This window comes from Hirundo rustica, chromosome 1 (genome assembly GCF_015227805.2).
Source record: "Hirundo rustica isolate bHirRus1 chromosome 1, bHirRus1.pri.v3, whole genome shotgun sequence".
NCBI lineage: Eukaryota > Metazoa > Chordata > Aves > Passeriformes > Hirundinidae > Hirundo > Hirundo rustica.
The window spans coordinates 105,739,338-105,765,979 of NC_053450.1; the positions used below are offsets into that span (position 1 = coordinate 105,739,338).

At 40.7% G+C, this 26,642-nt stretch overlaps 1 protein-coding gene across 1 annotated transcript in view; it reads left to right on the forward strand.

Moving 5' to 3' along the window:
• The window catches only part of CNTNAP2 (contactin associated protein 2), a 770,772-nt gene that overhangs the window by 446,648 nt on the left and 297,482 nt on the right, over window positions 1-26,642 (forward strand). Inside the window, exon 12 of the mRNA XM_040057848.2 lies at window positions 4,460-4,579. Coding sequence (XP_039913782.1) covers window positions 4,460-4,579 — 120 coding nt within the window. The remainder of the gene's footprint in view (window positions 1-4,459; window positions 4,580-26,642) is intronic.

The window sequence follows — 26,642 nt, forward strand, 5'->3', positions numbered from 1 at the left end:
ACTATCCCTTGGTCTTTACAGCAGTCAGAAAGTAAAATAGGAGTGAGAACATCTGCTTCCCTCAATCACTTAGGAGCCGCTGAAATCTAAGAGGCTGATTCTCTCCAACTTTTGACTAACAGTCTTGAGATGGAAAAAACTATTCTGAAAACTCTTTTTTGAACTATTTTCTTTTCTTCTAATGCTTAAAATAGAGAGTCCTAAAAACTCAGAAATGCGTTGACTTCCACATCCATCGCCACAACCCCTTTGGTGTTCAGAACCCGTGAAGAAAGGCAGCAATGCAAATGCTCCTAAAGTCTGTGCAGCTACAAGGTTTGTTGTTAGTGTTTGTTTCACTCTAGGCTGTTCTCCCTTAGTCTACTCACCTAATAAAGTCCTTCTAAGAAAAGATACTTTTCCCCTCAAGCCGTGGTCATTCAAATCCACTGTTGTGAACTTAGCTTAGTTAATGGTGCATTTCAAAATGCATTCGTACTTGCATTTGTTAGCTAATTAAAATGACTGGATTTTCTGCCTAGACCAAGAAGTTTAAAGAAGCTTGATGCTCCTTGAAGCACCAAAAGATATAGTGAAATTCATATTTCTTTTGTTTATGGTTTTAAAACTTTTAATCTTCATGTTGCAACACAGAAAACCCTTTCAAATTTTATCATGAAATGGATTTGGTGGCCTCAGTTTGATCTGCATTATTCAAGAGATTAAACTTCAAAAAGTTCATTTTTTTTCGTACTCTTCTATTTCCAGTGCATTTTTTTGTACTCTTCTATTTCTAATGTTGATTCTTTTTGTGCTTAGTTTTTTCCCTGACTAAGAGGTTGAATCTCTGTTTTGACCAGGTTTTCACCACTTGCAGCTTGTAGGCAATTTTTGATGCAATACAAAGCATGTAAGTAGTGAAGTTGTTTGTAGGGTGGGTCTTTTTCCCTTATTCTCCTCAGAAAGAATATAAGTGACCTTTGAAAAACTTTAACAAACAGACAGCTGGATTTATTATGCTAGAAATAGCTTATCCAGACATCAGGGTGCATGTGAGTTTTACATTTAGCTTGGAAGATTTTGAGGTTTAATACTATTCTGAAGTCCCTTAAGACTACATGTGTTGTGTATTTGGACCAGATACCATGAAAGCAAATATACATTTTTGGCATTTCACTTCTACTGGCTTGAAAAGCAAAAAAAAAAAAAAAAAAAAAAAATCTATTGCCCTTGTGTCCTCAGTACTTCCACTTTTTTTGTTTATTTTTCTTTCTTATCTTCCATATGGAATCAGCACTACAAAGCCCTTTTCTTTCTCCCTCTCCCTCCTCTGTATGTGGGTATATGCAATCATTTCTCCTGATTCTCATGTGAACACTGTAAACTTTATATCCAAATCTTGCTTTCTGCTTTCTTGTGTTTTCTTAGCTCAGTTAGGGTTTTTTTGCTTTTTTGTTGGAACCTTTATCAGTTTTCGCATTTAAGCTGATTTGATTCTGACATGGTCTCTCCTTGTATTTTGTTTTTTCTTATATTTTAGTGTACTTGGGTGACTTCTAAAACAGCATTCCTAAATGTTAGTCCTTTTATCTACTCTGGGTTTTCTTTGAGTTTCTTATTTTCTATTTTCACCTGTTCTTACACACTACTGATCTTTTTGTGTAACATTTACAAAAGCAAGTAGTGGCTGTTAAGGCGATCCTGTGGTGTCTTTCTTTCTGTCATCATCCACTTTGACACCTTGGTTTCATGTCTTAATTTCTTCCACTCAAGTTGCCTTCTGCTTGCTGCTCTTGTTCTTTTCTTTATTTAAGTAATTACCCTTTGCCATCCAAAGTCAACAATAAGATCTCTTTCTTTCATCAATTGTCTTCATACACCAAACATGACTGCTGTTTCCTATTGTACCTTTAATTACTTGTTACTTTGTCAGTATGTGAAATTCACTTGTCCCTTCACTTTGTTCCTATGTTCCTGTGAAGTGATTTATGTTACTGCACTGGTAACTACCTTTTCATTTTCACTGATTTTTGTTTTTAAGATCTTTATGAACCTATATAAATGGCCTCAAGTTGTGCCAGGGGTTTAGAGTTGCAGAAAGGGTTGTAAACCATTGGAACAGACTGCCAGGGAAGGGGTGAAGTCACCATCCCTGGAACTCTTCAACAAAACCTGTGGATTCAGCACTTGGAGGAAATGGCTTAGTAGTGAACGTGGTGGTGGTCATAGGTTGATGGTTAGACATAATAATCTTAAAAGTCATTTCCAACCTTAATAATTCTAGTATTCTAATCATATGCATAGTACCTCCCAGAAAACTATCCCACACTCATAAGAACTTTTCAAAAATTGAATTTGTTTAGAATGTCCCACTCTTTTGCCTTCATTTGAAGAACAATCTTAATTTCTGTTATTTAATGTTCAACATAATGTTGAAGTTTAACAGTGGTGACTTAATAAAAAGCAGCCTTTTCTATGCTATAAAGCTATTACCTATGTAGCATTTTCTATTTCTCCCATTCTAGGAGAATAGAAAGAAGCGTGTCCAATCTAAACCCCTTAATTTTCTAGAAAAATATTTGACTTCCATATGGCACTCTTTAATGTTGCTTTCTATGTTGTGGCAGTATCTCTGTACAAATATTGGCCTGTGTTCTTGAAAGCTTCAAACTTGGATAAAGATGTCGTATGGCCTTACATGAAGATCTGGTTACTACAGAAGGAAAGCTCCCCTGGTTTTCTAATGAAAACACAAAACTTCACTGAGACAATGAACAATATTTCTTTTCTTCTTGACTTGACCTGGAGTGCATCCATTGGTGTCACAACAATTATACATTCATGGAGTTCGTATTTTATGTGGGGGTTTTTTTGGTTGTTTGGGGGGTTTTTTTGGTTGGTTTTTTTTTTTTTTTAGATTGTGTGTAGAGAGTGAGGGAAATACTTCTGAACAAAATAGGTTGTGAATTCCTTATGAGTTCTACATGAAGTGCCTTAAAACAGACACAGAGTAGTGTCCTTGATAATGGAAGGATATGTAGACCTTTGTTTGTGCAGAAAGGGGAAATGGCTTAGCATATTTCACAATTTAATTAAAGTGTTATCTAATTGTACAAAATTTACTTTATATCCTTTAATGAACACGTAAATTTCCAAGAAATTCTTTCTCTTGTAGCATCACAAGGAAATTGTAGATAGATAACAGCCTTTAGCCTTGCATTCATGCCACACCAACATTTGATTTTCTTTATTTTTTTAATCTGCTTTCCTTCACATGTCTTGATATTTGGTTAGAGGGCTTTAAATGTGTGTGTGTGATCAGTCACTCATCATCATCAGAGCCCAGCAAAACAGTTCGTCCTTATGGACATTTGAAATAAAGCCAGTTTAGCAAAGAGATTGCTTGCAAGAATTGCCAACAAATTAGATGGATTTTTGGAGTGGATATGAAGTCTGGTTAAACAAACATTTCATTTCTTTTAGCAGCTGATTGATTGATTCCAAACAAAAAAGCAGTGCCATCTGGTCCTTAAAAACAAAGCAGCATTACACATTCCTTTTTAAAGAATTGTATAGGAAAATATTTATATAATTCACCATTTTTATACATATATACACACAGAACAATTTATGTACGTTATCCATTTTAAATTTTCTTAGGATAAAATTATTTCTTCATATTCAATGCACATAATTTTTGAAAAACTCTACATTTGTAAGAAAATATGGGAGTTGCTAGAAAAGGTTCTATCTATGGTGCTTATTATTATGTCTGAGCTATTCATAACACAATTTGATAAAAAATTTATGACTTGAAATAGAAATCTGTATTCAAGGAAAAATTGAAACAAACCTCTCTACTAAATCAATTAAACTTATTCCAGCAAATATTGTGAAATTTCGGTCCCTGCTGGGCCAGAGAATTGCTTTTGTATGTACGTAATACAGAAACTGCATAGCTGTATAGAGACAGGAATTGCACGTAGTGAGAAATTTCAGTTTTGAAACTCAGTGTTACTCTGAGTTGTAGTAAAACAAAAAATTACAAAATTTACAGAGAGAAAACTCGTAAGGTCTTTTAATATCTCTTGAAAAAAGCTTAAGTGTAAAAGTATGTTGTATCAATAGAAGCAACAAAAGCTTAAACAAAAACATAAACAAAGTTACGAACTATATTGTAAAAAAATTATTTAAACATACTCTTGAAGAAGTGTTATTTTTCCTTCCTCTCCCCAAACTGTTAGAATTTTCTGCCTATTCTGGCTTTTTCTCACGTTACAAAAGCAGGAATTATGTGCTGCAAGCTTTTAATCCCTTCTATAATTTTGGAAAGATGCTTTGTTTTCTGTGAACCTCATTGATATTGCTATAATGTCAAAGGTACAATTCTTTGTGTATAAACAGGATCCATTCATTATCCTAAGAATATTTTTTTCCCGAGTTACAGCAATTCTTATTGCTCTGTTTTATTTCATTTCAGCTATTTATGAACTCTCTTGCGAAGCATACAAACACTTGGGCAAAACTTCAAATTACTACTGGATAGATCCAGATGGCAGCGGGACACTAGGACCTTTGAAAGTTTACTGCAACATGACAGGTAATTGCATTGTATTTACTGCTTAAGGTAGTTGAAGGGGGGGATTTGTTCTCTGAGGTCTTTTTAAATGTTAGCAGAAAGAGGCTGTTCATATTTCATATTTCTTGTTAAAATAAAAATAATTACTAAGAACTTTTCATCAGGGATCATCAAATCTGCAGTCACTACTCAGGATAGACTGAGCATGGCAGTAGTTAATCCATTTAATAAGCTTTTGGAATTGCACCTATTAGTCTTAATAGGCCTTTATTTCCTCAGTGTTGCATCATTAAAAAAAAATTAGCATGTACACAAAGAAAAAAATCAATAGATTTGGCTATTTACCAAAACTGTTGTATATCAACCTAGTGGAGTTCAGTAGTATCTGTTCATGGGGTGTTATAGAAGGCAGGTTACCACCACAGGTAGGGAATAGAAATTAGTTACAAAAGAAGCTGTATTAGACGTCTGTTTTGCCTTTTAAAATAAGTATGTCCTTCTTACAAGAGTTGAACTCTGGAAATAATATATATAACTACATTAATTTGTTTTGATTTTAGTGGATATATTGTTTCATGCTTTTAAGACTAGTTTTGTATTTTCACCAAAAGTATCTGATCTTAGTCACATGTGTTGCCATGACAAGGCAGGAAAATATGGTAATGAAAAACAGGACAGTTTTCTGCGCTGAAAATATATTTCTTTGTTCTGTTAATGCATAGCAGTTGTTTCAGCACTTTTTCTGACATGAAATATTGGGTAGCTGATAAAACAGATGTGTACTCTGACTTTCTCCAAATGTCTGCATAGTACGTTTGAATTTCATTCTGTTTATCTTGAAAATCTGGCGTATGCCTGAGTCCTCAACATGAAGGTGAAGGCACTATTGTCACCATGAAACACAAAGAAATCACACACAGACAAGAGATTTCTGCAAAGGTTCTTCTGATCCAGCTTCTAGCTGAAAGGGCGGAGAGAAGAAGCCCCTTTGTTTATTCTTTTATTTTTATACATTTGTGGGTCTAGCAGAAGATTGGCTTTTTGGGGTTTCCACCCCTCAGCCTCAGTGGCCAGACGAATTGTCAGTTACAATTGTTTTCAGGTTAGAATTATGCAAACAAAGGACAAAGAATGAAAAACAAAGGATTTGTTTATATTACTTCTGTGGGAAAGGTAGAAAAACTGCTCTAATATTCTACAGTAACTAAAAGATCTGACTCCATTTATGAAAATCAAAAGGCTAATAAAGAAGCTCAGAAAAACCAGGGTAACACACTATCATGGGTTGAAATACTGTCTCTGATTTTTTAGAGATCACAGGTTCTGAAGCTCCCACAACTCTTCTGGAGGTAGAAATCTGGACATATCTGGGCCTGTGAGATGGGTTTTACTCAACTTGGATAGGAGAGATGGGGAGGGATGCATGGCACATGCCTCAGACACCAGATCAGGTGCTCATAGGTAGTCAGCCTGCTGGAGAACAGGAGGGATACCACTGCTCCATGTTGCCATTAATGCCTGTGTTTGTGTAATAAATACTTGCCTACAAAGGAGCCTGATCTAAGTTCTGCCAGTGCTGTCAATCCTACTTGGACTGAAGAGACAGGCCAACCCATCTGTCCTGAGACACAGGTGTTAAGGCACTCTTTCAGATCCTGAGCCATTTAGAGCTTTTTAATAATAACTAGTACCTTGAGCAGTACTGCTAACTAATCAGGCAGACACTGCAGGAAACAAGGCCAAGAATGCTGTCATTCAAGTGAATTCTGCTATTCAGAACTGCTTTGTTCAGTGCTGGCTATAGCTTTTGGTAATTCTTCAAGGGTAAACTTGTAAATTAAAAATTTACCGCCCTAGTGGGGTTAGGGACAGAACACTTAGCCAGTACTGCAGCATTGCTCATTTGTGCTAAATATAAAAATACAACAGAAGGTCCTAATAGCTCCTTCAACACTGTAGGGGAAAAAAGGGAGAAGTAAAAGTAATAATTTCATTTTACTAATGTTTCTCATCTACAAAAAAAAATTCAGAGTTTATAAATGTGACCTTTTCCTAATCAGTGCAAGGAGATCATGAACATTAGGATACATGATTTAATTCACTTGGATATGAAGCATGTCGTGGAAAAATGCAGTTTTCTGTTTTAACTGGATTGCTCTGATCAGTAGCTTTTTGCTACAAGAAAAAGGCAATTTGCACTAATGCCCATATAAATATTTTTTCCCCTGAGACCTTCAGGACATAGAGCCTCACCCATTTTGATGGTAACAATCTCAGCCCCGTGGGGGTGGACACGCAAGCGTACCCCCGACCCCACGTGACTAAATCATGAGGTCCCTCTGTCCTTCCAGTTTCAGGGTCCCGGACCATGACTGGCGGCCTCTCTTTGATGTTTAGTTGAGGGTTTGCCCCGAAATGGCAAACGACTGGAAGGTTTAAAAACTCAAAGGTGCAATTTAAAAAATTCAGGGTGAATAGAGCCCTGGCCAGTCGGGTCTGTGGTGTTTCTGTTTTTAACACTGGTTGTTGTTGGTTGAGGACCCTCTTGATCTCACGGTGGGTCCTCTCCACCATGGCTTGGTCTGTTGGGGAATGGGGGATGCCAGTCTTACGTCCCACTCCCCATTGTTGCAGGAAGATGCTGAACTCCCTGGAGCGGTACGCTGGGCCGTTATTGGTCTTTAACTCTTTTGGGATGCCCATGAAGGAGAAAGCCTGGATGAGGTGTTTTATTACATCCGAGGTCTTCTCCCCTGTGTGGGCAAAAGTGAAGACTGCACCGGAGAAGGTGTCCACTGAGACGTGCACATATTTAGATCGGCTAAACTGGGGGATATGTGTCACATCAGTCTGCCACAGCTCACAGCTGTTCAGACCTCTGGGGTTCACTCCCACACTCAAGGTGGGAAGTGCATGCTGGTTGCAGGAAGGACACGTGGCCACAATTGCCTTAGCCTGTTCCCGGATGATGTGAAACCCGCGAACAAGGCCAGGCGCGTTCTGATGGTGAAGCTGATGGCTGAGCTTTGCCTGCTCAAAAATGCTTGGCAATGGGGCCATCACTGCAGGAGCAGCAAGAGCATCAGCTCTTCTGTTTCCCTCAGCAATGGACCCTGGCAAATCAGTGTGTGATCTCGTATGCATCACAAAAAATGGCTGTTCCCTGTGGGAGACAAACTTGACAAGCTTAGAAAGCAGCTCAAACAGTGCTGTGTTAGACACTTCCTGCAGTATGGCCTGATCTGCTCTGGACGCCACTCCCGCCACATAAGCGGAATCCGTCACTAAATTGAAGCGTTCGGGGAACCTTTCAAAAGCCCTGATGACAGCGGCCAACTCAACAACTTGCGGTGATACCTCCACCTCAGCAACATCTGCCTCCCACTGCTTAGTCTGAGGGTCCTTCCAAGTCATGACTGACTTGTGGGACCTTCTGGACGTGTCAGTGAAAACTATCAAGGCCTCTAAAGGCTTCCTACTTCAAACACTTTTCAAACTCAATGTGAATTTGGCATCCTGATTAAAAATTTTGTGGGCTGGCCGTTGAATTGAGATTTGTCCGGTGAAGGAATCCAGAGCAAACTGCAGTGCTTCATTCTCCTGAAGCAGGTGTTCTAACATCGCCTTTGTAATTTGGCCCGATCTTAATCCAGTTGGAACGTGAATGCATTCGAAATCACATCCGGCCAATTCCCTGATCTGGACTCTAGCCTTCCGGATCAGTTCAGCCACCAGTTCCTGTAGACGTGTCATTCTCTTGGACCTTTGATGACTGAGAAAGACCCATTCTATGATTAAGAGCGGATCTTCTGTGCCCTGGTCCTTTTTGATGTTGTTTCACCGTTGGAAAGTGACCCCATGGAGGTGTGGCAATTTTCCCATTACCGTAAATTTGAGAGGCAGGTCCGGATCAGACTGGTGAGCCTGCTGAGTGGGCATAAGATGCTGTACCTTTTCCAGCACCTCCTTTGCTTCCGGGGTGAGTTTCCTAGGAGAACTCAGCTCCTCTCCCCCTTTCAATAAATTGAAAAGAGGGGCTAGGTCCTCGGTTGTGAGGCTCAGCCAGGGTCTCACCCAATTCAATGCCCCACACAGTTGGTGGACATCTGCGAGGGTCTTGATTTTGGCCTTAATTTCCAATTTTTGTGGCACAATGGTCTGCTTGCCAATTTCCAGCCCAAGGTACCTCCAAGGTGGCATCCTTTGAACCTTGTCTTCCTGCAGCTCAAACCCTGCAACAACCAACACATTAATTGTCAGGTCAAGCGCGTGGGACAAGACATAATCGGTGGGGGCACACACAAGCACATCATCCATATAATGATGGATGATTGCTTTCTCTGTGGCTACGCGGACTGGGCACAGCAAGGAAGCCACATACCGCTGGCAGATGACCGGAGACATTTTCATCTCTTGGGGTAAAACTCGCCAATGGTAGCGTTTCCTCGGGGCCTCTCGGTTAATCGTGGGAACCGAGAATGCAAAACATGGGGCATCATCAGGGTGTAGGGGAATTTGGAAGAAACAATCTTTTGTATCTATTACTGCCAATTTCCAATTTTGTGGGAGCATGGTCAGGGTAGGCATCCCAGGTTGAAGAGAGTCCATGTCTTCTATCACATTGTTAATTTGTCTGAGATCCTGGAGGAGTCTCCACTTGTCCTTCTCTGGCTTCCGGATGACGAAAACCGGCAAGTTCCAAGGGCTGGTAGTCTCTACCATGTGGCCCTTGGCCAACTGCTCCTCCACGAGCTCTTCAAGCGCCTTCAATTTTTGTTTTGAAAGTGGCCACTGTTCTACCCACACTGGTGAATCTGTTTTCCAATTCAGCTTGAGGGTAGGCCGCTCCTCAGTGGCCGCCGCCCAGAAATCCTGTGAGGGGTCTGTCAATTGTGACCCCCCACTGGGCCATCAGGTCTCTCCCCAACAAGGGTTCCTTATAATCCAAAACAAAAGGGCGTAAACTGGCCAATTGCCCTTTTGGCCCCTTAATTTGCACCACGGTCTTTGATTGTTTGGCCAACTGCATTCCCCCTATACCTTGCACGTGTCCGGCCACGTTTTCCAAGGCCCAATGTGACAGCCAATGCTTGGCAGGAAAGATCGTCACATGTGCCCCCGTGTCTAGGAGGCCTGTGATGTTAATGGCCTCCCCACCCACACTCCGCTCACACACCACCTGGGGCTTCGCCTCTGTGATGTTGTGTACTGGACAAGCTGTTGGTATGTTGTCTTCTTCTGGGCGTTCCCAGGTGGGTATGATCTGGGAAACTATCTGTCCTTAAGCTATAAAGGTTGGTGGGTGGGTGCAACGTAGCCAGAGAACGAATCTCCCGGGATTGTTGTCAAGTGTTCCCGGAAGGACTTCAATCTCTTGTGGAGTGTGTTTGCAATCCCCCACAACGATGAGCTTACCTTTGACCCTTGGCCAAGTGCCCTGCTCACTGTTGTTGACTGACACAAGTTTCCAGTCGCTGTCTTTCAGGCGCAAACCCCCCATGAGCTGTAACCTATAGGGTGTATAGTTAGAATTAGTTGTCAAAATCGGTTGTGCCATGTCATGATCAGTATAAGTGACCTCCAGTAAGTTCTTTGTGCTGCCACCCCAAATGGGGTAAGGCAGCTTTTCATTCTTTTTCTTTTGGCTCCCTTCTCCTTCTGCCTGGTCCACCCCGTTTTTTTCATCACGCAGGGTGGACCTGTGCTCCCCCATTAGGTTTTTTGTGAGGGTTTAAACCCTCTCCCTTTTTCCCCTTCCCCTCCCCCTCTTTTGTTTTTGAAAGGAGGCATTTATTTTCTTAAGGAGGCATTTGGAGGACCAATGCCCTGATTTCCTGCATAAAAAACATTTTTGTGAGCCTTGAAGAGAAGGCTTCCTCCTGGTGTTCAGTGTTTTCCGGAATCTTCAGCGTCCATGGCCGCAACGTGGTGTGATTTGGGCCGCTGTCCTATGGAGGAGCTCATGAACGGCACCTTTACCTGACATACTCGAAGCATGTCTTGCAGGGTGGGTGGAGGGTCTAGGGGAAGACTCATGATTGCAGTACAACATAAATCATTCGAATTCGAAAATGAAATCTCCGCTAGGATGTCCTCCCGTGCCCCTTCATTTTTGACCTGGACCTCAATGGCTCTGGTGAGCCGCTCCCCAAAATCAGTGAATGACTCACTTGGGCCCTGTCTCATTTTTGAATACGGAACGACAGGACCATGAGGCTGCATCCCAAAAAATGCTGTTAAGGCTGCCTCTTTCACTATGTGGAGGCACTGGGGAGGAACAGCCACTTGGTCAGTGGCTTCTGCCCACTGCCCCTCACCAGCTAGATGTTCAAGAGTGAGGGTGTTCCCGTGATCATCTAACCTAGTGTCCATGTTGTTCAGGAGCCTCGGTAGGGCATCTCTGAGCAGCTGTTTCCATGCCCCCTCCCAGAGTTTATATTCTGTGGAGTTAAGCAAGCATGAAAACAGTTGCTTCAAATCAACAGGGACCACTGCTGCACCCGAGAGATCAGTGCAGAGAAGACCCCTAAAATAGGGCCTGTCCTGCCCATATGCTTTGTGGGCTTTGCAGAGTTCTCTTATGGTGGCTTGTGGAAAGGGGTGGTAAACTGCTCTGACGTTCTGGCCTCCGCGGGTATTTCAGTAGGTGACCGGGGCTAGGGTAGGAATGGGGAGGGAGGGTTGCAGTTTCCCCGTCGGCAGCTGCACTGGATCCCCCACTTCTGGGTTTGGAACGTGGGAACCGGAAGGCGGAGCAGGGAAGCCCTGACTCCAGGGTGCCTGAATTCCAGTGGGGGGTGCGGTTTGCTGGAGGGGTGACGTCATCCAGGGGTAGGGAAGATGGGGGGGCCCGGGGAAGCGAGCGGGACGTCATCAGGATAGGGCGGGTGGGGGTGTTGCAGGGGAAGGGGCTGGGGGATGGGGACTGCCCTGCCACGCGGTCGCAGCCGTCTTGTGGATAGGGAACGGGGAATTCGGTTTTAGACTCGGTTTCCCCACCAACAGAAAAACGAACTCGAGATTTCTCAACCGGGAAACGCAGGGACGGGGAAGGCTCTTGGGCAGTCTGGCCAGGGCTGCCCAAGCCATCCCACGCAGCCCAGCGGTGACGGCGTGGGCTGCGCCAGCCGGGCGAGCCACATGGGCTGCTCGGGCAGCGTGCGCTGCGGGAACTGCACGGGCTGTGGGATCGGAGGGTTCTGAGGAAGCCTGAGCTGGCAGGCAGGGGTCCCTGCCGCTTCCTTCAGAATGCCCTTCTGGGGATGAGGGGATCGGGGCGAACGGGTGGGGGAACTGGGGAGACGCTGTTCGCAACTCAGCTGTCTCTGCATTCCCTTCCGAGACCTGATCGCAGAACACAGCTGCGTGGCCAAAATAAAATACTTTGGAGCGTTTTCGTCTCCAGACTGAGTTAACTGGACTATTTTCCTTTCTACGGCGCCGCAAAATTCGGCGCTGCAGATTTCTTCCAGGGACGCTTGGGGAAAATTCAAATAAAGCCAGTGAACATAATGCTTTAACTTGCCCTTTGAAATATTCAATTGGGCATTCTGAATAACTGAACTATAACTATAGTACATGCCTTTTTGAGCAACTGAAAGTTTTTCGCCCATCTTTCTCGATTCAGTGTTGCTCCCAACTCACACGCAGGCAAAACTCCGCCACCACGAGAACCCGGTCCGCGCCGAACCCCACAGGAGGGTTTCTTTGGCTGCGCAGCCTGAATTCTTGAGGACTCTTCCTCCCAAATGGGTCCCCCCCCCGGGGGAACCCCACCACTGGTAAATACCGCTCGCGGGGATACTTACCGCCTCCTGGGATGTGGGGTGCCTGGGGTAGGTTGGCCCACTGCCCGAAGAGGACTCCATGGACTTTCGAAGCTGCCCTCTTCTCCCCTGGCAGCAAGCTTTCCATGGAGAGCTGCTTCCACCAGGGGCGCACGACGCCCAAGGACTATTCTTCAGGCTCTTAGCCCCAGTCCGTCTGCAGGGTCTGCCTCGTCGCCGGGGGGGGGGCCCGCATGAGCACCAGACGCTTTGTCACTGTGGGGGAGCCCCGCGTGGTGCCAGCCGCTTTGTTGGCGTGGGTGAGCCCCACGTTGGGCACCAATCACTTTGTGGCTGTGTCCTTCTTTGCCTGGCAGGCGCTGGCCCCTGGCTGGCTCAGATCTGCACAGTGGCCAAAGCGTTCCAGTCGAGGTTGCAAGCCAGCAACCTTTGCCTGTGGGACTCAGGCAACCTCACCGGTGGCTGGCCCTAATTGCGTCGTGACTGCAGCGGTGAACAAAAGGTCGACTCTCTACTAGGCAGGTTTAATGATGGTTTATTAAGGTCCGAGCGGCGGGAGCTCCGCCACTCTTCCAACTGCCCAGAGAGAGCCCCTTTGAATTTCCCTCCCTGAACTTATAAACGGGGGAGGATTCAGGGGTGGTAACAACAGGTCAGCAAATCAGGGAATTCAGGGGGTGTCCACTTGTAAACATCGGACAACTCACAAGGAGGGAAAAGGGGATTTCCCAGGTACCAGCCTATCACTCGACGCCTCTCCTGGGACTTTCCTGAGTCCAGGGAGGGGTCCCGAAGTGACAGACAGGATGCCCCAGAGCTGGGGGGAGAGGGGATTGACAAGGATAGGTGAGGGGGTGGGATGATTGACATAAAGCAACTAGCTGTACAGCAAACTGTTACAGAAAATGTGGGCACAGTGGAATGAATCATAACATAAAACTTTTTGTAAAACTTACAAAATTACTGAAGAACTTGATAAAACAATTCTTGCACCACCACAAATGTTTCAGCTTTAAAAATAAAAGTCTGAAACAACTATTTCTTCATCATGATGCAAATAACTGCAAGAGATATGTGGAAATTGATGGAAAGTAATTTTACTCTGTAGAACTTGCTAGTTCCATTCCTCGACAAAGTTCATAAAGTTGACAAAGTTACTATCAATCTTTTCAAAAGGTGGCTTAACAGCTATGTACTACTTTCACAATTACTGTAGTATAGTTTTACTGGAGCAAAATGTTGAATAGTAAGCTTCACTCTCACTTGACTGTAAGCCTTCTGGGGCAAGGACAATATCCTGAAAAACTACTGAAATTATTTGTTGAGAAATTATGTCTTTAGCCTTTTACTATACTGTATCACAAATATTGAGCCACAAAATTAATAATTTCATCATTATATCAGCATTTCACCTACAGAGTCTGTAGTCAGAAAGCCTTAGGGTACCCAAACATGACAAACCATATTAAAAAGAGGAAAAAAGGAAAAAAAAAATTTGGTGCAGGAGACAGCTGTCTGGGCATATTTCTGGGCATAATCCATACCCAAATTTAGTGTGTCTTAATTTAGTAAACTGGCGAGTATCATGACAAGACCCCCATCCTTCACAGATGTTGCTGTGGTAACTAAAAATTGTTCTGGTTTCTAAATTGTGTTGGTGATTTAATAGTGCAGTCAAAGTCAGAAATATGTAATTGCATGTGCTCCCCACAGCAGTCCATGGTCTCTACAAACAACTCTATTTTCAAAGAAATCCCCAAGCTCCTCACTCGAATTCTCTTGTCCTTATCTTTTCCAAATAAGGGTTGTATTCAGAGCCATGTTCTGATAATGAAGAGGAACCAAGTGCTTACCTTTTATGTCCTCACAGTGGAATGAAGACATTTTAGATACCACATTCAAACTATATATTTCTGGTGCAATAAAACAGCTTTTCAAAACCTAGGATATTGCTGTTCATGTTGTGCAGTTTTCCAAATAGTTATCTGTAGGAACTATGTAAATTTTAGGAAGCTTTTTTCCTTTGTCTTTCTTCTTTTCTTTTTGAAAAACAGTATTGGAAATGTTTAGAGGTAGAAAGTCAGAACTTTTCAAAGTAATGCATTTATGGAAAAAGTACTTCTTGATGCTGTGTTGTGGCACAATGTTTAACCATTATACTGCTTTTCAGTTTAGACTCTTTTGTGGCTAAGGTCAACAGGGAACACTTTCAAAGCTCTGTCATCTTACTGTCTTTCAGAGGTAGGTCCACAAGGCAAAGTTAGACTCTGCAATCAAACTATTTTTTCCAAAGTTGGAGGGTTGCTCTCTCAGTATCCAATTTGACCTTTCCTGTTTTCTCCCTCATTGTCATTAGAGCAGTAGCTGTAGTGGAAAGGATTGTTCTTTTAAGGTATTTGTTAGAATATCTAAATATCCTAAATATGTTAGTGCAAAATTTGTGTATATTGCAGCTTCTTTCCATGCTCTGTATAATATTTCTGAATCTCTAGGCCTGATTCCTTTTCCTCTGACAGATTTAGTTTCAGCCTCATTGAGAAAGACACAAGAAATAAATTGATTACTCCTTGTTTTCAATGTTTTTTCTTTTCTGTTTGGAACAAGGAGGATGGGGGAAAAGTGTCAGATGGGCAAGATTATTAAGATCTTATCTTGTGCATTTGTCCTGCAAGAATTTTTAGAGTGAGGAATAAGTAGAGGAACAATGCAGAGGGACCATAAGGGCTGAGTTATTTATCCTAATGGCTGTAAGGGATGTCAGTGGGAGAGGCAGATCAGCACTCCTGTAGTTGCTTGAGGCTTTAAGCTGAGCAGAGGAAAATCATAGCTTGCTGTTTCTAGTGCTTCATCACTTAGACTACTGATGCAAAATAGAACTGAAAGGTTTCCTAATGTATTTTACCAGAATATATGTCAGTTAATTCTTTCTATTGGTCCTGAAGTCTTTATGCCTTCATGATACAACTTTTATCTCATTTCAGGATCCAAATAGCTGCAAGCATGATGGTTCCATCTGAGTGGTACTTAGCCTATCTCCTTTCTAGTAGTACAATTTGTTTGCCTCAAGCTGCTCATCTTCAAACAGTTTGAGAAATCATTATGAGTATTCATAGCCTGCCTCATTAAGGTCAAATGTAGGAGGTGACTTCTCTACCCACTCTCCTCCTTCCCTTCTCTCTCCTAATTTTTTTTTAACGGAAGTGGCACATGTAATAATTATTGCAATGACTTTGTAAGGAGATATTAAACTGCCACAGCTGTCGTATCCTGTGACTTTTCTCTCTTCTCTCTAAATAGTGGGTCAATGGAGTGCTTTACACTATGATATATGTAGAAACATATGGTATGTATATAAATGTGCCATCACTACATCCTAAAGAAAAGTGTCCTAGAAGCAGTAAATGTTTGATTCTGTTGTTCATACCCACTCTAAGAAAAGAATTCTTACCTGAGAACTTCATTACTGAACTTCCAAGGTACCAGAACTTTTATTCATGCATATATATATATATATATATATATATATATATATATATATATATATATGAAACAAAATGCTGAGCAATCTAATTCAAAAATATTTAGGAAGAAGTTAGTATTTTTTAGTTGTTAACTAGAACAGAATGAATTTATACATATTTAAAGGCAATAAATACAATTTTGTCATTGGGTAATGCTGTTGTTTAATGACAATTATAGATACCTGACCTAGTTTAATCTCATTGCAGAAAGCTTTCAATAATAATATCTGAGTCCCTCACCTAAAATAGAGGAAGAAAAATTACTTCCCTGTCTCAAGACTTACATATGAAATCAAGTTTTTATTTCTAATGGCATCTCATACACTTTCCATCGTAGAGGGTTTTTGGGAGACAGTTTTAATTTTTGCAAGGTAAAATTACATTTGAGTGGTAAAAAGAGGAACAAATATTTGAAATTAATTGGGGCTGTTGTTGCAGGGTCCAATCTTGTTTCCTCGCAGATGAAACAAGAGCAGGAAAAAAAAAAAAGGAAGGGGAAAAGTATCAAGGCATTTAGGACACTGGTCTGGGTTGTTTTGGCTTATCAAGCTAGACTTTCTGTAAAAAGAGAAGGGAGAAAACTTACTGAGAAGGAAGAAAATAGTCATTGAAGCATCAGGATGTCTAGAGCAGCATCTCTGATGACAGACTTTCTTCCTAAGGTGAGTTCATCTTCCAAGCATCAGAGTAAAATAACAGACCCATGAGGAAACTGGAAACAGAACAGACTGTTTACATCTTTGCCTGCCAAGTTGGCTGATGCATCCTGCATCTCAGCTTTAGTTCACTGATTATATTTTTCATCTGCTCTTATTTACAAGGCATGCCCTTTTTATTCTAGGTTTCATTGGTACATATTTTCATTTGTAATCAGCTTTTCTCATTGTTGTTATTTTTAATTTATGTCAAGTTTGACTTTCTTTCATTGTGGTACTTTAATGTACCTCAGCAAATTTGACTAGTGTATTTTTCCCCCATGCTGGGGAGCACAGTACTGACTTGCTACAAAGGTGTTTGTGGTTGTTTTTCCATCTGAATACAACTTTCCACTTGGCTTCAATCAGTTGACAGACTGTAATTTTTAGCCTTTACCTGGACTCACCTTGATTAGATGCAGCTTGCTGTCTGGGATCCTTGTGAAACAAATCAGAATGTTTTTCTGTTTGGTTTGTTGGGTTTACCTTATCACTAAAAGGTGATGTTGTTAGGCACCCCTGTGCTTGGCAGTTATTTGAGTTTGACTGGTTAAAGCCACTATCTAGATGGCAAGGAATGAGTGAGAGCAATCTGTTGCTGTGTTCTGTGACAGCATGTCGAGTTTGTCATATTGTCAGGCTTTTAAGGATGGAAGAGTAAAGGACTACACCCAGGTATTAAGGGCCTTGGGATTGTGAGGGGTTGTTTTCCTTAGGTTTTATAATGTTCATGGCTTAAACACACACTGCCATAGAAACAGCCTCTACAGAGAGACAAAGGTTCTAATAATCTCAGGGCTCATCATAATATAAAATCATATAATTTAGAGAGGCAGTGAAAAAAAAAGGTTGTGAATCAACACCTAGTGGCTTCATTAAGCAAAAGTGTGTAATAACGAAGATGCCATGTCATGACTTTAGGGTCTGAGTAAATTATGTTAAATTTACACGATCCTAAAAAATGTTGGGATATCTGTAAGTATTTTCTGCAGTCACCCTTGCATGTGTAGAATGTGAAAAGCTACCCCAGTTTGCAACTGCAGAGAAAATATCTAAGCCATAAAAGAAAAAGTATCATGTGGAGTCTGCCTCCAGGACAAAGTTCTTGATTTCCTCTGTTTCAGAAGAAAACAAGCTTCACACTCAAGATGGCTTCTTAAGTCACCAAGTAATAGGAACATTTTTTGGCTGTCTGACTACATTCCTGTAAATCTCCCTTTCTTTTTCTGCCCCAATTCAAACTCTGAAGCATCATATAAGAATATACATGAATAAAAATATGTCTTATCATCTTAATGCATTTTGGATGCTCAGAGTTGGGCCAAACATCCATACATCAGGCATAAGATGGCTAAATGTGTAATGACCTCAAAGCAAGAGAACAAAGTGACTTTTGACATAGCAGACTTATTTGAAAATCAAGCAGAATCTTTGTTTTGCTGAATTATTTGATTTAAGAGAAGCAAAAAATCCTCACATCACCTGCAATCAAAAAATATTCCTCATTTTTTGGAAACCAAGCTCTCAAAAATTAGAATACATCAATCTTTTTTTAGAATTCTGTGCATTGCAGGACCTCACAAACCTATATTTCAAGAAATACATCCATAACTGGGGGAGTAGAAAAGAGGGATGGTTGGAAATAAAATAATGATCAGTACCATCTACCTCAAACTGTTAATGTGAATGTTAGAAGCAAATATTTAGCTCTGAATTCACTCCCACACACTTGTTCCCTACTGGGGATGTAAGGAACTTGGCACAAGCTGCTTCAGGCCAGTGATATGCTTCAGCTATCCCTAGAAAATTGCTCCTGTAGAGAATATTATTGAAAGGTCAAACAAAACTTGTGTTTCCTGTAGAAATTTTATTATTGCTTTTGGTCAGAAAATTAAGGTGAAGTTAAGGCTAGACAGTTAAATTACCCCTGAAACAGTGGTGGTGGTGGTTTGCAAATTTTATTTTCTTGTAATATTGTCCCTGAGTTTTTCTGTTGTTTGGGGGGGAGGGGTACAGATGATGTGAGATGTGTGAGGTTTTGTGTACTCACTATCTCACTGGAAAAGCTGCTCTATGCTTCTGTGGGCTTTGAGCTGTACTGCCTCAAAGCCCAGAAGGTGTGAGTCACAAAGTTCATGCGGGACTTGTGGTATACAGAAATGCTTTCCCATGTGTGTTTCTTCCTTGCTGCTTTCTTGTCCTTAATCAACAGTGCAAAGAACATCTTCTCATCAAATCCTACCCAGGGCTGCTTTTTATTGACTGCTGCTACCGTCTTTTTGATGGTGGGACTAGGAAGAACACCATTTTCCTGTTCAGTGTTGTTACTATTGATAATTTCTCTGAAATTGAACATTTAGCTACATGGATTTCAAAGAGCAGATTAGCTAAAAGGAAATATCTAAAATCCTGTTCAGACTACAAATGGTCTATTAAGTTCACTTATTTCTGAAACACATAGTCAAGTGATGAAAAAATTACAGGCAATTTCTAAGAGTGAAAAGAGATTCATTCCTCTCTAGAATTTCTAAACAGCATTCAGGGAGCAGTGCTGCCACCCTAATGTGTAATTTTCTAAATAAATTTGCCTAGAAGGGCAAGTAAGCTGTGCTGTCACTATTGCTGCTAAAAATTCTCAGGCTTTCTTTTATGCTCTGAAAGACAAGTTTTAAAAAGAAATTATTTGGTCAATGAATAAGCTGCAGGAGATACCATTTTGATCTGTACTTACACATCTAGAGAAGGCACTGCTGATGCAGTTTCCCCAGGCAGTCAGGAGATGTACAGAATGATTCTCCCATGTCTCCCTCCCAGGACATCCTAATAAGTGAATTAGTATAGATCATGTAAGAATGTGAGTGTATAGTGTTATGAAAACTGTCTTTGAACATTCCTAGAAGACTCCAAGATTATTTGTGTTTGCATTTTATCACTTAAAATTAGTCTTAGTGCTTTTCTACAGAAGAGAACGAATGTACAGTATAATGTGAACCTACAGACAATATTTTTACTAATTTCAGGTGTGGGCTCTCAGTACACATTTTAGGGCAGCACCAAAAGTATGCTGGTATGCTACCAGAAAGTAGCACCTCCTCTGAAAATATGGTAGTCAATCTGAAAATGTTATGAAGAGACCACTTAGAACCATGAAAACCAATGAGGAATTTTCCTTGAAGAATCAGACTTGGTTGATAATCTCAGACCTACTGAGATTATCCCTTCCTCCACAGCACCAGAAAGTGAAGAACAGTTAAAATAAACAGGATACAACTTAAGAACAAACTAATGCTAACATTCCACATGGTTTAGTGAGAAGAGTCCAGCCAACAGGACCTCAAGATAAGCTGTGAAACTTTGTACAGTGAGTAGGAACATCTATAGCCAGAGATCTTCCAGAAAATATTTTTAGATTTGGAATAGAAAGATGCAGTTGCAAACCAGGCCTTTTGTTCAGAAAGTCTTAACGGATAGTTGTAAGGATCTGCTTCCTTTTGTGTACAGAAAGCCAAGTGTTTCAATGTTAGGGGTCTGGGTTCACTTTTATTATGTTCAGACTTCACATTATTATGAGAATTAACATGGTTGCTATGCTTTCTGCTTTAGAGTTTTTTTCCATTCGCCAAGCCCAAGTTTTCCTTTCTTCAAGAGGCCTGTAAATATTGGCTTTATCTAGTATGTTTCAGGGTATGCTTCTCTGAGTGAGAGCTATTGAGGTAATAATCTTCCATTATCCTAGATGAGATTTATTCGACTAAATCTGCTCACACTGAAGCATTCAATAGTAAGCAAGTTAGGAAAATAGGTGAGAAGAAATTATTACCTTCCTAAAGTTATTTTTGTGGGTTTTGCCAAAGCAGTACCCTAAGCATTGAGATGATACTTCTCCAAAGAGAATAGCTTTTTATCTTCACTTTGAGATGCACTTGTGCATCACAAATGGAAATCACAGTAGATTTTCTTTCAGACCAGTGTTTGCTGACTACAATGGAATAAGGTTGTCAGTAGTGATAAAAAAATTAAATATGTTTAATAGCATGTCAGTTGTAGGAAAAAATACTGTCACAAAACAATTGGGAATGGCAATGTTGTAAATTATTGTGATGGATTCCTAGGACCATCACTACACAATTGGATTCCCTTTTTCTTAGGGAAAAGTGGACAGGAATTGGTTCTGACAGAGATGGATATCCCATAGAAGCTGACTTAACTCTCCAAAGTCCAAGTGTGTGTTATTTGTGGGTGTACATCAGACATGTTTCTATCAGAAGCCTTTTTGTACTTGAAGATGCATTATTGCTAATTTTGTTCTGGTAATTATCACTGAATTAAGCTGAAATGGTCAATCTTATTTGTGTTGTATGGTGAACATCTGATGAACAACCAGCTGAGCCAATTGGAAGCTAACCAAAAAGTGTACTGAGACTATTCAGGTGACTAACATCTCTACTAGGCAGAGTAGAAACAACTGGGGCAGATTTAGAACAACTTCTTGTCAAGAGTTATTAGCAAAAAGACTTATGAACCTGTGTTGTGCAGTGGCGTGAATATTCATGGCTTATCTGATGGCATAAAACAAATTACTTAGCAATTACCGATCTCTGGGAAACAAAATCTACCAAAAAAAAAAAAAAAAAAAAAAAAAAAAAAAAAAAAAAAAGGCACAAACCTATTTAATTACTGTTAACATTCAATTCAGAGGGGCTGTCTGACATTTCTGCAGTTTTTATCAGTGTCCTGCAGTTCTAAATAGTTGCTTCACTTTTGCCTGACACTTTTGCTGTAGCAGATTTTTGCTACAACTGTTGAATTAATATAAAATATTAATTGAATGTGTTACTTAATGCCCATCTGTATGGCAAACCTATACTTTCAAATGCTTTGTAGGGCTTTGTGGCATCTGCAGTGGAAAAGAAGCAGCGCAGATGCCAGTGATCAGCAAACCACATTTTTTGTTACATCAGAGACAGAAGAATTGAATTAGTGTAGCTGCTGTTTCAGCCTCCTTCCTTGGTAGGAGTCACTAATCAATCTTATGGGTTTGAGTAGTACATGAAGTGCCAAAACTAGAAAGTTTTTCAAGATTAAATTTTAATGTTTTCAAATCACATGTTTTTTAAAGTGTAACTAGAAAAAACATCCTTTCTCTTGAAAGTACTTCTGTTCCTGCCCTGTCCTTTTGTTTCCAGGCCTGGGAAATGCCTTCTATTAACTCAGTTGCTAACAGTTGGTTGAAATGTATTTTAAACCAATATTTTTATACCAACATCAATAGTGAGTCTCTTCCTATTCCCTTTCCAATAATACTTTTTGCTTCATATGGTCTCAAAACTATTTCTTCAGTATTATCTATGTGCTTTTGAGCAAATAAAAAAAGTAAACCTAAATCATGGCCCAGACCTGTGGACATCTTGAGGTAGTCAGTTCTCTCAAATGGTCTGTCCTTTTGTCTCTGTAAAAAATTTCAGTGTTTATGTATTTTTTTTTCCTTTTAGGTATGTATGATTTTTTAGGTTTGGGCTTTTTTGTTTGCTTGTTTGGGGGTCTTTTTTAAGGCAATAGAAAGATCTTTATTTTTCATTTATTGGCAACATATTCTTATGCCTAAGTAAATATCTACCAAGTGACAGCGGTAAAATAGATTTTGAATAAAATGGGACTGTTAGCCCCTTTTCTATATATTGCAAAGATTTTTCTATTAATAGGAAATGCTTAAAATCTTTAATTTTTTAATCTTTTGCTTCTGTTGAATTTAGTGTTCACTGAATCGTAGCATTGACATTTTAATGCCAGATATTTTTGTATCTGGCTTTGCTTTTGGGACCCAATCTTTTTTCATGGGCTAAAAAAATGCTACAAACAAAATCTGGTTTTGTATCTAAAAACTGACATTAGTTTTGGTTCTTGAATTAATGATGGAAGCCTTTACTTCGTGATACATTTCCTGAGCTATCCAGTCTTCATTTTTTAATGAAATTTTACTACCTCTCTAAGTAGGTATTCAGTGGATTACATTATAGTGAAATTTCAGCTCTACTGAAAAGTTTGGGCTGCAACATCAGCTACTCTGAAAGAGTTTTCTGGGTACAAGAAATTAGGAGACCTTGCTGTAAACAAATGTGTTAGTTCTTGGTAAAGAAGTGTCTGAATCCGGCATGCTCTCTACTCTGTGCAGAGTTCATGCAGAGGAAACCAAAAGCCTTGCTTTCACCTCTGGCATCCCTAGACCCAAAGCAATATATAGGGTAAAAATCCCCATACTCACATTGTCTGAATGTCCAGATTACTTTAAAGCAGCAACTGTGAGCAGTGCAAGGCCAGCAAGAGAAGGACAGGTCCCTGGGCAGAAAGACCTGTACTGCTCTTGTGCTCTCTTTTAGACACTGGTGGCTGCCCATGCTGTAAACCACTATCTCACCTCAGGTAGCTGTAGGGAGAAGAGGTCACCCCTCAGCTTCCTCCTCTCCAAACCAAACAATCCCAGTGCCCTCAGTCACTCCTCAGAGGATATTCCAGCCCCTTCCCAGCTTTGATGTCCTCCTATGAATACATTCAAGTATCATAATGCCTGTTTTTTTTAATTATGGGGCCCATAACCTCACATAGTACTTAGGGAGAGGCCACACTGGTGTTAAATACTGCAGGATAATCACTAGTTTTGTCTGGCTGGTGGTGCTTTGTTTGGTGCACTCCAGGTTGAGCTTTCCCATACTGGCTGCCAGGGCACACACTGCTGATTCCTGTTGAGCCTCCTGTCAACCAGCACCCCCAGATCCTTCTCTGCAGCCACTCCTCTCCCAGTGTGGACTTGTGGCTGCTGTGGCTGCATCCCAGGTGTAGAACCCAACATTTGCACTTGTTGAATTGCATGCCATGAATAATTACCCAGTTCTCCAGTTTATCCAGATCCCTGTACAAGGCCTCTTGTCCCCTGAAAGAGTCAACAACACCTCCCAGTTTAGAATCCTCCACAGACTTGCTCACCATGCATTCAACTTCTGCATCCAGATCACTGATGCAAACCTTGAACAAACTGGCTCTAGAATTGCACCCTGGGGAAACACCACTGATCCCTGGCCACCAGCCAAATCTAGCCCCATTCACCACAACATTTTGAGCCTTGCCCTTCAGCCAGTTCTTCACCCAGTGGACCATGAACCTGTGCTTTGAGGGGGTTGAGGTATTTTCTTCCCCTTTTTCTTTTACTTTTCCCCCCTCTCAATCAGTGGAGAAGTCTCTTTTAGAGAAGCAGAATGAAACCTTTCACCCATTGAATTCATTGGGGGAATTTTGTGTCTACTTTTGTTTCCTTATGCACCACAGTTTTGTGTGTATGTGTATTTTGAGTTGTTCTAATAGTATGGAAGAAATAAATATGCATAGTCAGTTATGCAAGTCCCAGACCTGCATTTGGAAGTCTGCAAGGAGATTGGTTTCTGCAGCTTCTCAGGGTGTAAAAAAAGTCAATAGCCTTCATAAAATCTCAGCATTTGGCTCAAGTACTTCATCTTCTGTAGTGGATAATGTTTAGAAATTAAGAAATGAGAATTTTCTGCCATAGTGTACACTAAATGTACATATGTACATATATATGTCTGATGGACAAGAGGAACTACATAGACTTTTTGAATATCACTATTTTAATTTGATCTATGGATAGTTTAATTGTTCTTGGAGAGCCCTATGGAATTCAGAGGGCTGCTTTAATATTCAAGGGGGTATAATTTGTTTGGCTTCTTCAAGGAAATAAACTTCCTACTTGTTGAATATGGGGAAACCTAATAAAAGAAATAGCAAAGTGGTTAATAATTAGAGAAGGCACTTGAAGACCCCTAAGTAGTTGATTGCTGAATAGTTTCCATCACTCTTGAAAATTCACTTCAGAAGTACTAATTACATTCCAGACATCATCTTTTTACTTTATGCTGGAGAAATAATTTAAAATTCTAGATAAAATGTAGTTATACAGCTTAGTCACCAGGGAAGTTGCATAAGGTTGTTATGCAAGGAAGTTGCATGTGCACTTACCAAGAGAAAAGATTATGAATGTGTAAAGAAGAGTGATTGACAGAGGCCAAAGGGTAAGCCCAGGCCAAGCAGGCTGGAGTACATGGATAAGATGTAGTCGACTTGCAGGAATTTGTCTGATCCAGTGTAGTATTCTCCATAACCTCTAAATATCAGGCTGATGAATACAAAAGGATATTCCCTTGCAAATTTCTCATTTTTCTAGAAAATGTTTTGCTGTTGTAATGATTGGTTTCCATGTGTATTTTGTACCTCAATAGGAATAGGGGTTTAATATCTCTTTTTCCAGGTAATGATACAACAAAACACTTAGCTATCAATTTCTGTTGAACTTGAACTACAACGTTCAGTTATGCATAATTGTGAATTTTTCAGCATCTCAGAATTATTAATTTAAAATATATTCTTTCTAAATAATGAGATGTTAAATTTATTAATAGATGATGTTATATTTTTGAGGGGTTTTGGAGTATTCAGGATAGTATATGCAAGCCTTTGATGAAAAAGAAAGCAATATTAGATCTAGTAAAAAAGCATCTTCATTTTCACATATGTCACCCTTCTCTCCAAATTCTGTGGTGTTTTCTCCATGCTGTTGAGGCATAAAAGGAATATTCAGGAACACCACGTTTATGGAAATAGACATATTCCTGCATTAATTCTCATGAGCCCTATGTTAGAACAAACTTCCTGAAAGCAAGAATCTGTTGGATATGTGCTAGCAGGAAGCCAGTGAGGCAGCTGGTGCAGCATTGCGCTTTCTTAAAGTGTTGTTTTTACTCAGCACTGTCTTTGAGCTGTATGACACTTTAGGGTTGTCGTGGTTTGAAAAGACAGGTATCTGCTAGAGAGAGGCAGGCCCCTCTCTAGAAAGGGGGAATTCCAATCCCTTCGCTCCGTGTTATTATAATTTGGAAGATTAAAAAAACCGCTTTTCAGTCAGAGCTATGGGGAAAGGAATAACAGTCCTTTACTAGTAAATATAACAGGACAGACAAACAACAACAGCAATTATAATAATAATAAAACAGAACCAAGAACCCTGAGGGGCTTTGTCTCACAAGTCCTGGGCAGTCTGATCTCTTGGGATCCCAAGAGCACCAAGCTGAAACGGTGGAAACTCTGGGGCTGATGGCTGGAAACGGTGGGGTGTCCCGGCAGGCAGGAGGTTGTCCCGGCCGGCAAAGTGAGCAGTGCTGAAGAAGCCGTGGTGGCTGGACCCGAGCTGAACCAGATCCAGCAGGGCAGCGAAGAGCTCTGAACTCCTGGGCGCTCCAGCAGATGATAGAATTCCCAGGACCGGACTCCTCCGCCAGCCGTGGACTCCACACAGCTAGCTATCGCTCGACCGTCCTCCCCAGAAAACTGAGAGCAGCCAAAAACCACCACCCTCAGCTCCCGGGAGCCTTTCCCTCCCCCAACTAAACTAAGTGATCCACTTCTTTTGTACAGGACAAGCACCCTTTTAAGCATCAGTATTTAGTCTCCTAGCAACTTATAGGGGGAAAAAATCCACAGGAAAACTTAACCCCCAACAAGGGTACAGCTTTTACAGATGTGTACTGCTAGGACAGCTGGAGTTTCTGAAAAAGTTAATTTGTATTTCCTCAAAAGAAACATCTGTATAAAAACACTCTGTTCCTTTAGGTGGAAATAAACGAATGTTGCACTGTTGTCCCATGCAACAGGTTATAGTGTGTTTTAATGGCAGTCCTGAGATGAAAAGGAAAGAGAAGGCATCCTTTGTCTACAAAGAAGAGAAAAACTTAACATTCAAGAATTTGCAGAAGTTTAAAGTTCCTTATTGGTCTAGTGTGATCTTTATTCCCAACTCTAGTAGTACTTTTAATTCTTCCATTAGAAGAATTATACTTGTGAACTTTACTACACATAAGTGCAAACAGGATACTTGTCCTTTTTCAGGACCATGTTGTATCTTTTACTGTAAACTAGCAGAGAAATTAATGCTTTTTTTCTCTTCTACTGTCAAATTTAGATTGAGACAGAAGGAGATCATAACATTCAGAAGAGGAAAATCTTTTAAGCATACTGTAGT